Raw genomic sequence first — 12,014 nt, 5'->3', positions numbered from 1 at the left:
TCAGTTTGCCCAAGCATTTAGCCCATCCTTCTCTTCTTCCAACTAGTGTCCACTATTAGGTGCCATTTGGTAATGGAGGTCACAAGCTAGTCCTGCCAAGCAGGCTCTGAAACACACCTCTCTGTTGGTTTGTCCTTGAACCTTCACGTATGTTTTAGGGCCCAGAATGCCACGGCCACAGTAGTAAAGAACCACGACATATATAAAGTGGCTGCTAAAAGAGGAAACAGCACTAGCTTTTTTAGCAAAACTGCTGGAAATACAGAAAATAGATATAAACCCAGCAGATGTACTGAGAGCACCACACCTAAATAAAATAACTGAAAAGCTAGCTGGGCCAAATTGCTTAAGCACTTTGCACTACCACTCAAAAAAAAGTGTCTTTTAAGTACCTTTGAATAAGTGCTGGTTGGTTTAAGTAGTTAACATTAATTGCTGCAATGTTATGTAAATTAAGTTAGAATGAGTTTGAATATGCATGTAATTTTATACTGAAATTTTGCTTCAGTTAACAAATTTGCTGTATTTGTCGTTACACCCTTTAAATTAAGTATCCAGATCAAATATAATTCAGCTTTGATTGTAAGAATAATTCACAATTGAGAAGTAGGGTTTAGGAGCTTAAGCAATTATGCCAATGTGGTAACACTGGAGATCACCTCCAGCCTCAGAGCTTCATATCTGAGTGATGTGATGTCTCATTACAGCTGGTCCTTTAGGAGTGTGAAACTTTGGGGACACCCAAAAGTAGGTGGGGCCTTGGTAATTAAACTTGACTTATGCAATTAAATAAAATTTAAATAATGATTACTTGCCATGGATTCAATAAGTTTTTCATTCCATCTGATGAGATTTTACATCTGGTTTTAGAGAATGAACAGGCACCTTTTATGCCAACATACATTTCTCACCTTCAAGAACTCCACTGGTTTATATTATATTTAACTCCCTGCAGCTTTAGGGTGGGTGTGAACCCTACTCCAAATTCTGCCATGGCATCAGCCCCAAGTAGACTGCTGTAGATTCTGCATTTTTTTAAAGCTGCACCTTGTGGCCAGGCCATCCAAAATAGATGACTCTTCAGTAGGTGATCTATGATTATGCATTTATTTTGATTTAACTACCGCGCCAGTAAATTCCCATCGGCTCTAAGCAGCTTGCAGATCACCACAAGAAGGGCTAAAAAAATATCTGACAAGCCAGCCCTAACAACGTGTCAGGACAGCACGGCCACCACATGGGGCATTTGTCCCCGAGGACTGACTCAGTCACTCTAACAGAGTTACTCAGTGGTAACTTACCCTTGTGACTCCTGCCCTCACTGGGAAGGAAATGATGGGCCAGTGCAGGAAATGACTCAGTGACAAGAGTGTTTTTCAGGCTCAAGTTGCATTATTGCTGGGTCAGGGCATAGGAAACCAGGAGCCCAACAGGACCTAACTCTAAACCAGCCTGGTCTTGGGGTTTACAGAATGTTATAATCTGGTAATTATATACGAAGGGGCACCTCTTTGTTTTAAATCTCAAAGTAACAAACCCCCATCTGACATCCAAAGTCCAGCAGTTCTTTGAAAGGGACAGACAACTATCATCAGAACAACTTCTGAGATCAACCACTGTAGAATATTTGTAGTCCCTTATTTCAGGATGAAGGAAAGCGAGTCAGGGATTTTGGCAAATAATACTAATTATTCACAGCATGCTAACAGGGAAGTCATAAAACTGGATTCTCACAGAGAAAATGAGATTAAAGTAATCTCTCCTAAAGCCTAAGAGCAGAACACTATGAGCCACATTTTAAGATTTTATTAGTATCTTTCTGCAGAACCAAAATACTCAGCAAATTACTTCAAGGATCAAGACTGCTTATATTTTATGAATTTAAATCTTTAAACATGTACAGCATAATACTTCTTGCTATCAAAACCCAAAGTCTGATTCCTATTACTAGATTAATTATAACTGTGAAAAAGTGGAACCAATGCAGTGAATATTGTAAAGAAAGTGCTTGAAAGAGAGACCTCTGATTTCACACTGTATGTTAAAATGTCAGTTACTTCACTTTCTCCAGAGGGACTTGGCTTAAATAGGAAACCTATCAGCTTGGGCAGGACAGATCCAAAAACTCCCGGGTCAGATATGCAGAATAGCCAAGGGGCAAAGGATTTCACAGCTTATCTGTTCTGAAAACTGGCAGAAAGACGAGCAGCCAGGGCCACCACGCCAGAGAAAGTCGTACAGTTTCTCTGTGCACAGTGGCAGTTAGCGAACCAGTGTTGCACTAAGTTACCTACCTCCTTTCAACCAAAGATACCCTTCCCAGCTGAGTAAAACTGAAATTCCATTGCACTTCTATCAAACTTTAACAAGAGTCAAATGTTGCGGTACAAGCAGGCACACAAATGAAAGCAGTTGTAAGGAACTCAAGCATAATTCGCTCCGGAGCCAGGTTGATACTTCTCTGAGTCCAGTGCAAAGGGACCGGGGGAGGGTGTTGGGGGGGATCAGGAGAAAGAACTAGTCTGACCTGTCTGTACAACTCAGTCCAGAGCCTCTGGCCTACCCAAAGAAACAAACTTAGGGAAGGGCACTTAAAACTTTAATCGGAGAAAGCAGTTTGGACTCTCTTGGGTGGGCACAGCTGACCGGAGTGATGGCATGGCAATGGACCAGCTCTTTCAGCTGAGACAGTATCTGGAACGCAGAATCCTCGTGACATTCTCCTTCCCGCAGCACCAGAGACCCATGCGGTGATGGCAAGGTCCAGTGGCCAGGGCAGTGAAGGCTGCTCCGCACACGTCTCAGCTGGCCCCTGCTCGGGTCATTAAATCCTCCAGGGCATTGTCCTGGTCATTGTTGTGTAATAACAATGCTTCTTTAATATCTTTCAGTTCAAATCCCATTTCTTTAAATTTACTCATTAGCTGGAGAATCTCGGTGGCCTGAGAAAGGAAAGAGGCGAGGGACATACTGTCAAGAAGGCATACAAAGTCTTGCAGAACTGACCTTTTGGCTTCAAGATGCCCAAGGCTGGTAAAAGGTGCTCTGGAAAAACTTTACATAATACTTGTCAATTGGAAGCTCAACAGAAAGACAGGCAGTAAAAAAAATGATACAATTATCTGAAGACTAAACTACTATCTGAAGTTAGATCCTTGTCTAACCTTTAAAAGGCAGAGACACAATACAAGCCGGAGCAGGCAGTGTGGTTCAGGGGGTTAGGCTGACACCAGGGAGACCCAGATTCCAGCCTACCCACAGCCATGGAGGCTCCTGGAGGGACTTTGGACCCATCCCTTTCCCCCAGCCCAACCTACCTCACAGAGCTGGGGGGAGATATACAGTAAGAGGGCACTGTGTGTGGTGCCCTGAGTTCCTGGATGAAAGACAGGCTGTCAATTTGCCAGGCATTTGGACCAGGTGGTTAGGCTGGCCCTGTTGTTAGGTTTTTTGTGATCAGAAGGTATCATTTACCTGGGGTGCCATGGGTTATTGTTTTTAATTTGGGGGTTTTAATCTTTGTAGGGTGCTCAGAGTGACTGCTGTGAGATGGGCGGCCACCTAAATTATTTAAATAAATAAATAAATCTTCAGCACTGCCATGTTGAATACAATTACTGGGCTCTGAAGCTGGAACGATGACAACTGCCATCTAAATTTATTTATTCATTTATATTTCACATTTCGTTGTGACTCGAACGTGACTCTGGGCGGCCAGGGTTAGATCCATGGAAGGTCGATCCATGGAAGGTACTGGCTGAGGAAGCTGAACAGTTTCACATGACCTGAAACATCTGCCTCACCCCATGCCCATTGGGAAGGGTGGAATTAACATCTTTATTTAAAAGAAATAAAGATTCCAGGGCTGTCTCTTAACATCACAACAGCGTGTGCCACTGTGGCTGTCCCCAATTTATGAGGAACGGAGGACGTGCCACTATTAAGTCGAACAAATGTTTCCCTGGCCACAGCTGCCGCCAGAATGGAAAAACCTGAGGTGTCACAATGGATTCAGTTTAAGGGACACAGAAAAGTTACATCCCCATTAATACATGGGACCAGTTTCTCTGAGAGGTCTTCTGAAGCAAAGCTGAGTTAAACTGAAAAGAAAATGGCAAAACGATAGAGAGGGTCCCCAGGATCGGGTCCAGTTGCGGGAGGAGGAGATGAAAGAGCAAGCCAGAAAGAGTTAATGCGCCAGGCGGGCGGCACCAGTGGTTCAACAGCGATGTTAGCAGTGAACACTCACCTTCTCTTCTGAGCACTGATACATTTCCAGAGCAGCTTCTACAAGGAGTGGATCGAAGCCCTTCTCACAGAGTTGCCCATGAACCACCAGGTATTCAAGGACCTGCAAGGAGAATCCACAGAGAAATGAACTGGGTCACTGGTTCTGCAAGTCCAACTCCAGGAACAAACCTTTCCTATAATTAAGCTGTCTGAACTTACCAGGACATCATACTGATCATACCAACAAGTCTGAACTGTTTGGGAGAAGGGCTATAATTCCTCTCGTGCCATCCGTAAATTTCACTTTAAATAGTATGCTTGCCCTGGCTCTCACTTAAGTAGAATGTGAACGTGGGACAGCATCCATCTTTGCATCTAAGCAGCCACCAGGCATGACCACACTCTAGTTCCAAAAACATCGCATGGACAGCTATTCTCCCAGGCACTCCCACCCTCCATGAGAGCACCATCAGCAACTCACCCACAGTTAGCCTTTTCTATGCTGTGTAAGACACAATCCTGCAAATACTGCATCCTTCAGGGGACACCTCCAAAGGGACGAGGAACAGACTGGGGTGTCATCCTTGGGCACTCAAAGTACAGCAAATGTTGACTTTTGTATCACTTGCTTCCCTCCCCAGATTTATTAAAGAACGCGGCCTCTTACCTGTTCTATGCTCTGCCCCTTCCTCTTCATAGCTTTTAAGACATCTTCATAAGAATAGCCCATACTGACAACAATTTCAAGACACTCCCGTTCACTGGAGGAAAGAGCCTGCAGCACATCTCCATACGCGAAGCTACCTGGCCCTTTTGCACAACTGGTGGTACTGGGCACTTGAGATGTCAGGAAACTTTGGTGAGTTACCTGACAAAAGGAAAAGAAACTTTTGATGGGAAGGCAGAACACTGCTGCTCAAAAGTCAAAGCAGAAACCTTCATCCAGGCATTTCTAAAGTGAATGTAATCCAGAGGATAGAAGAACTTGGCTTGGGGTCCAGCCAGTTCTCTTCCATGGAAAAAGGTGGTTAGGGTTAGGGCTAAAACTTAAAAGGGTGACAACCAGAACTTTTACATGCCTGAGGCTAAGCTCCTTAGGAAACCGTATGAAAGCACCTGAGAGTTAATAAAAAGTTGGGCTCTGAAAAATGAAATCTGTTTAAACCGCTGAGCTGTTGATCGGAAGGTCGGCGGTTCGAAACCGCGCAGCGGGGTGAGCTCCCGTTGTTAATCCCAGCTCCTGCCCACCTAGCAGTTCGAAAACATGCAAATGTGAGTAGATCAATAGGTACCGCTTCGGCGGGAAGGTAACGGCGTTCCGAGTCGTCATGCTGGCCACATGACCCGGAAGTGTCTATGACAACGCCGGCTCCAAGGCTTAGAAACGGAGATGAGCACCGCCCCCTAGAGTCGGACTCGACTGGACTTTACGTCAAGGGAAACCTTTACCTTTACCTTACTTTCAGTAGACTTCCTTTTTAAAAGTTTACATGTATCTATGTAGGTATGTATTTGAGATGTAGATGCACACAACCCCAGAACTACTCTTGAGAGTAGCTGAGAGAACAATAAAAAGAATACAAAACAAAATTTGAGAAAATAATAAAAAGAAAATCCCAAGAGTCTGGATAAGCCACACTCCCTGTAACTAAAACACAGCCAAGAGGGTTTTCACAAGCGCCCTACCCTGGGAGAGCATCAAGTTTTTAAAGCCGCCTGGAACATCATCAGGATGGGAGCTACCTGGCTCTCAGGGGAGATACCATTCCAGAGGGCAGATGCCACGTTAGAGGAGATGCATGTGCCAATTCAGCGATGCTCTGCTTCACAGCCCTGAGAGGTCAGCAAACTTCTGAAACAACATCCCTCCCTGAAGCACCCCAATCCCCCGCTGTCCATATGGAGCCAGGGTTTTTCAGGCAGCACGACCCTCACCCCTCTCTGTGTAGGCCGCAGGTGGGCAGCGTGGCCTCACTTCCCCCACGACCCAAGCAGGCCTCCCTTTCTGTTAGGGCCTCTACTGACCATCCCAAGGAACATGACTAGCCCACTTGCCAGCAAGGCAAGCCTACATTATTGCCGAGTCTTTTATAAGAAAAGCAGGCCGGGCTGAGAAAACCCTGTGCCAGAGACCTGTTACGCTCCCCTGTGCCTTGAAGCCCTAACTCAGGGCTTCCCTGAAGGCAGGACCTTTGTTGCCAGGACTGCTGGGTTGATTCCATGCGACACGTACGTGGAGAAGGAAAAGAACAGGAGAAGGCAGGCTGCTCATAAAGGCATTTCCAAAGAGAGAGCAGAAAACGAAAAAGCTGACAAAGTCCATCAGGGAAAAAAATCGCTAGATCAAGTCCACAGGGACAAAACCTGCCTTTCAAAGACCCCTTCAAAGCAGCAGCGTTACAAAAACAACTCCTAGAACATCCGTCGGATTAGGGCTTAAGCCACGCAGACAAGAACCAGGGCAATCTCTGCAGGAAAATCCACTCCCCCGTCACTGCAGGGTTTGGGCTAACTCAACAACTGCTACTTCCCATGCAGGAAGCTATTGCCGTACATATCCAGAGTCTACACTACCTAATACACCTAAAATTGAACCACAGGTTCACGGTTCCCCATTCAATCCACCCCACCCTAATGAGCTCATCCTATAAAAATGCAAAGCCAATGAAACAGCATCAAGTCCTTGGAAGGGGAGAAACTTTGAGGCCTTTGGCTACAGCAAGGGGAACTCCAGTGAGGCCCAAACGCCAAGGAAAACCACCGTTGGGCCAGGCCGGGTCAGGCCGGCCCCAGCCCAGCCCAGCCCAGCCCAGCCCAGCCCAGCCTTCTGTTTTTCACAACTGCCAACCGGATGTCTCCAGGGAGTTTGCAAGCAGGCAGCGGAGACATCTCCCTCTGTCACCACTGTGCCCTGCACCAGGCCCAGGTGCCATCCCTCCCAAGGTTATTAAGGAGCTTAAAGCTGAGGCGATGGACCTGCTTACTAAAACATGCAACCTCTCTGTCCACTCAGCTTCTGTAGCTGAGGGCTGGGCAGCAGCTCTAATTTTTAAGAAAGGCTCACAGAGAGATCCAGGAAATTGTAGGCTTGTCAGCTTAACAGCTGTTCCAGGGAAGACAGTGAAAATTGCTATTGAAAGTAAAATTACCAAACATCTGGAGAAACAGATCTTGCTGACCGATATCCCACATGGCTTCACTAAGGGAAGGTCCTGTCAAACTAAGCTGCTAGAGTTGTTTGAGGGTATTAATAAACAGGTGGATAAAGGCGAGCCAGTAGACCTCGTCTACTTAATTTTTCAAACAGCCTTTGATACAATTCCTCATCAAAGGCTATTCAGGAAGCTGAACAGCCATGGAAGAAAAGGGCAGGTCCTCTTGTGGATAAGCAACTGGCTAAAACATAGGAAATGAAGAGTAGGACTAAGTGGACACTTCTCTCAACAGAGCTATGTAACTAGTGGGGTCTTCCAGGGTTCTGTCCTAGGACTGGTGATTTTTAATGCACTTACGACCTGGAATTGGGAGTAACTAACGGTACAACCAAGTTTGCTGATGATACCAAACTGCTCAGAGTGATAAAAACAGCAAGGGATGGAGAAGAGCTACAAAAAGATCTCTGTGCATCAGGGGAGTGGGCATCAAAATGGCAGACGTTATTCCATGTGAGCAAGCAGGAAGCAGTGCTCCTCGGAGGCAGAAATCCTAACCGCTCATGCAGACGAACAGGGTCAGAGCTAACAGCGACTGACGGAGGAGGAGATCTGGAGGGACGGTAAACAGTTTGATGAAGGTGTCGATATAGCGTGCATCCACTATAAAAAAGGCCGACAGCGTGTTAGGGATCATAGTAAGTTATCCTTTTTTCATATGGAAGATGTTTGAGTCCCCTAATTATTTTAGCTGCCCTCCTCCGCACTTCTTCTAGCCGCAGGTTTAAAACTAGGGCTTGGGTGGGCACCTGGAAAGAGAGGCACCAGGAACCACCACCCACCCCTTGAGCGGCATTTGTGTGAGCACACCATCCGGGCCCACACTGCTCCAGCATTCTGCAATCATGCCACCACATCCCAGCAGCCTGGTTTTGGCGGTGGTTTTTTTCCCTAATGGATTTCCTATTCTTCCATTCCCAGCCTTAAAAGACACCCAAAACGGCTATAAAGCTGAGTTCAGGGGTGTGTGTGTGTGTGTGTGTGTGTGTGTGTGCGCGCGTGTGTGTGTGTTAAAAGCAGGAATGGGACTCAGAAGCCTTGGAAGAAAAGCTACTCCTATCCCCAGCCTTACCTTCCAGCCCTAAACAAAGATCCAACCATGACGTTTTTCAGGAGTATCGAGTAATATGTGAGTGGGAAGTGTTTCACTCCCCAACAGTGGATTTTAAAATCTGGAATTTTAAAATCCTGTATTTTAAAATCTGGAATTTTAAAATCCTGTATTTTAAAATCTGGGAAAATATCCAACAGGCTCCTTCCAGTCTCCTGTGACCAGAGGGGAGACCAAGGCACAGCCCCTCACCCAGCTCCTCAAATATTACACACCCTCCGTACTCCAGCCAAAGAGATTGGTCCGCGAAGCCAGAAATGTAATTCCAAAAAAGCAACAGAATACTCCATTCACGCATTTAATTTCAGCCTTTCAAAGATGTCTGGCTCCACACCATGCTGGTCCAGACTGGGAAGCACGGCTTTATTTTAGCTAGTTGATGCACAGTACAAACACCACTGCCCTCCTCTCCCCACCAAAGCTCATGCTCTGCCCCAAAAGAGCACTCCCTCTGTTGTGCAGTGCTTACCACTGTGGCTGCAGTGAGAGCTGGAATGTCTTCTGTACATGCTACTGAGGTGGGCAGGGAAGGAAGCCTGGACACGGAGGATAACGTCTGCGTCTCCAGGCCGGGGTCCACGCGGAAGGCGGAAAGCCCAATCACGTGATGTCCGTTCAGCTCATTGGCTTTGTCTGCCAAAGAGCCAAGGAAAGTGCCGTTGTGCATGCAGGCCGCACTGCGGTACGTGTTCGCGAGCCTGGCCGCTTGCAGGTCGCTCTCATCCGAATCCAGCTTTGGAAAGGAGAGGGACTTGATATTGCTCACCGATGTCACAGGTGACAGGGACACTTTGGAAGACAGAGACATCTTTTCACGCCCACCCAACTGGGGCAAGGTAACAAGACCATTAGGTTTGTGGAGGGGCTTGAGGTCCAAGGTCACCCTTTCTAAGGAGGCCAAAACCTCTTGGTCTTGCAACACAGACTGAGATGCTACTTTGGGCAAGCTGTTGTCAAGAAGTTGGGCAACTATTGGCCCTGTTGTGTCAACGTGGATCTGAAGGATGTTTTTCAGTTCTTCCTTATCATCCAGGGTTTTCAACTCCAATTTGTCAAAGGGATCTTCTTCACATTCAAAGTCTGCTGGGTTGAAATCGGCCTTCGTGTGAGGCGGACTCAAAACCTTTTGCTTCAAAGCACTGCTGTTGGCCGGGGTGGGAGTAAGTATAGAGTTGTGCTGCAGACCCGCCAGAATGGGGTTGATGGGAAGAGGCACAGCAGCCCCCGGACAGCGACCATCGGACAGCTGCTCCTCCAATGCCAGCTTGGCTCTCTGCTCAGTTTCTTGCTGGACAGCTTGGATTCTTTTAATGTTCTCAGCCCACTCGACGGTTTTCTTTTCAAGAGAAAAGTCATACTGAAAAGAGAAAAATCAATCATGGTAAGAGAGACTGGAGAACAACGAGGGCTATGACACTTCCTCCAAAGGAATAGTACACAGTGATAAATGCAACATCAGATCTTCTTGGGTAGTTACTCTTAATAAGGACTCCTTATTAAGAGAAAGTCTGCAAACACCAAGTAAAGTCAAAACATTAGCTGTGAGGATACATCAGAACATTTATCTACTCATCGAAACACCTCAAAAGAAAGAGGATCTCTTCCTTTTACTGCAACTTCCACAGGCATTCTCCCTGATGGTTAACAAATATTACAGTACATGGATGACTTCAGCTCTGCATCGACTCTTTGTCACTTGGCTTCAACAAACAACAAAGCAGAGGCGTAAACAAATCAACGCTGCTCTGTTTTAAGGAAACAGAAGGAACCAATCCCGTGAGGTCAATGAGAGAAGAGCTTTAGATTGGGGTGAGTTTAATCAGAGGCATGAGTTAGAAAAGAGCAATCTTTATATGTACTGTACATTCCTAATCACGTTGATTGTGATTAAGCAGACTAAAGATGCTAAAGCACCATTAAAAAACTGCCCAGAACCTTTGACTCACCTGGGCTTCCCGTATCAGTTGGGGAGAGTCTGGCAAATAGAAACCAATGGGTAGGCCCACTTTAGCTGGTGTTCTGAACTTTTCTCCTATCTTAAATGGAACATCATCAAGGTAACTGAAGGGTCCTGATAGGAAGAAGTGAGACAGTGATTTAGTAGATATTCATCAACACAAACTTATTGATCTGCTTTGCTCAGTGTAGTATAGGGGTTAAAACATTTGACTCAGACTAGAGCACACTGAGAGCCAGTTTGGTGTGGTGGTTCAGGCACCAGGCTAAAAACCAGAGACCCTGAGTTCTAGTCCTGCCTTAGGCACAAAGCCAGCTGGGTGATCTTGTGCCAGTCATTCTCTCTCAGCTCTATGAAGCAGGCAATGGCAAACCACTTCTGAAATCTTGCCAAGAAAATTTCAGGGGCTTGTCTGGGCAGTCGCCAGAAGTCAACACTGACTTGAAGGCACCCCGCCGCCAAAAAAAATTCAATAAATAAAGAGAGCACACTGCCCCAAGTCAGACCAAAGATTTATCTAACTCGGCCTTCCAAGTGTGCTGGGACTACAACTTCTAGTACTAGGGAAAGCTGGCCTTGCCTATCATTTCTATCCTTAAGCTCCCCATCAAAAGTCTAATACTAAACATAAGGAATAGAGAGAGAACTTTCCACAACCAGGCACAGCAGTTATGCAGAGCCTTCTATTCCGGAGGTCTGCCCTCCATAACAGAGCAATTCTCTGAAGCTGTTCCAGCAAAATTACCCAACACAGTACTGTATTCTTAAATTGGGTGCCTTGGTCAAATATAGCACATACTTTGCATCACTTCAGGACATGTCTAGGCAGACTTTAGGTGTGGGAGGGCCTACTGTTGTTTATTACTACCTAAAAATGTACCAACCAGGACCAGATGCAAAATACTCTCTACAGTAAGTACACAATGCTAAAATTTAAGAACTGTCTGCTTCCAAGCATATGCTAAGTGTAAGAATCTTCAACCAATATTGGCAGATGTCTTTTTTTCCCTCTGTCTCATAAACACACTCCCCACATGCCTCTCCATCTTGTCACAAATAATTTACTCAGCAACCCAGTTTTTAAAAAAAATCTGTTGTGGCTATCAAACCACTGTAAGTCATACACTGCTGCAGATCTCCTGAAAAGTTACTCCAAGATCTCCAGGACTAACCAACTTCTCCTGCCCTTGCTTTCATACAGATTCATCTTCTTCCATATAAGATGCAGCTGGTCTGAACCATACCTGGAAGAAAGTGCCTGGGTACAAATTGGGGAGGATGCTAACGCTTAATGATCTATGATCTCTCAGGTATTTCCAAGTACAAGCCTTACTCTAGCTTTATTCAAAGTCTGTCCTTAGATGTGACCCCTCCCACTTGCACAACCAAATGCTGCACAGAATAACGGTAGCATACACAGGCTGAAATCTTTATCTTCAATCCCTGACCTTAAAAACTGTATCTGATAATCTGAGGGATTAATATTAAACTGTGAGCAAATCAC

At 45.8% G+C, this 12,014-nt stretch overlaps 1 protein-coding gene across 3 annotated transcripts in view; it reads right to left on the bottom strand.

Annotated features, from left to right (window-relative positions):
• Positions 1 to 1,791: 1,791 nt before the first annotated feature.
• Positions 1,792 to 12,014, bottom strand: part of UBAP1 (ubiquitin associated protein 1) — a 31,703-nt gene continuing 21,480 nt past the window's right edge. For all 3 annotated transcript variants that reach the window (XM_063295888.1, XM_063295889.1, XM_063295890.1), the window contains exons 3-7: positions 10,500 to 10,624; positions 9,023 to 9,910; positions 4,898 to 5,098; positions 4,250 to 4,351; positions 1,792 to 2,942 (exon numbers count right to left, since the gene is read on the bottom strand). In XM_063295888.1, coding sequence (XP_063151958.1) covers positions 2,802 to 2,942; positions 4,250 to 4,351; positions 4,898 to 5,098; positions 9,023 to 9,910; positions 10,500 to 10,624 — 1,457 coding nt within the window. In that variant the 3' untranslated portion in view covers positions 1,792 to 2,801. The remainder of the gene's footprint in view (positions 2,943 to 4,249; positions 4,352 to 4,897; positions 5,099 to 9,022; positions 9,911 to 10,499; positions 10,625 to 12,014) is intronic.

Source organism: Candoia aspera, chromosome 2 (genome assembly GCF_035149785.1).
Source record: "Candoia aspera isolate rCanAsp1 chromosome 2, rCanAsp1.hap2, whole genome shotgun sequence".
Taxonomy (NCBI): domain Eukaryota; kingdom Metazoa; phylum Chordata; class Lepidosauria; order Squamata; family Boidae; genus Candoia; species Candoia aspera.
Note: the sequence above shows the minus strand (reverse complement) of the source record. Positions and strands in the feature narration are given on the sequence as shown.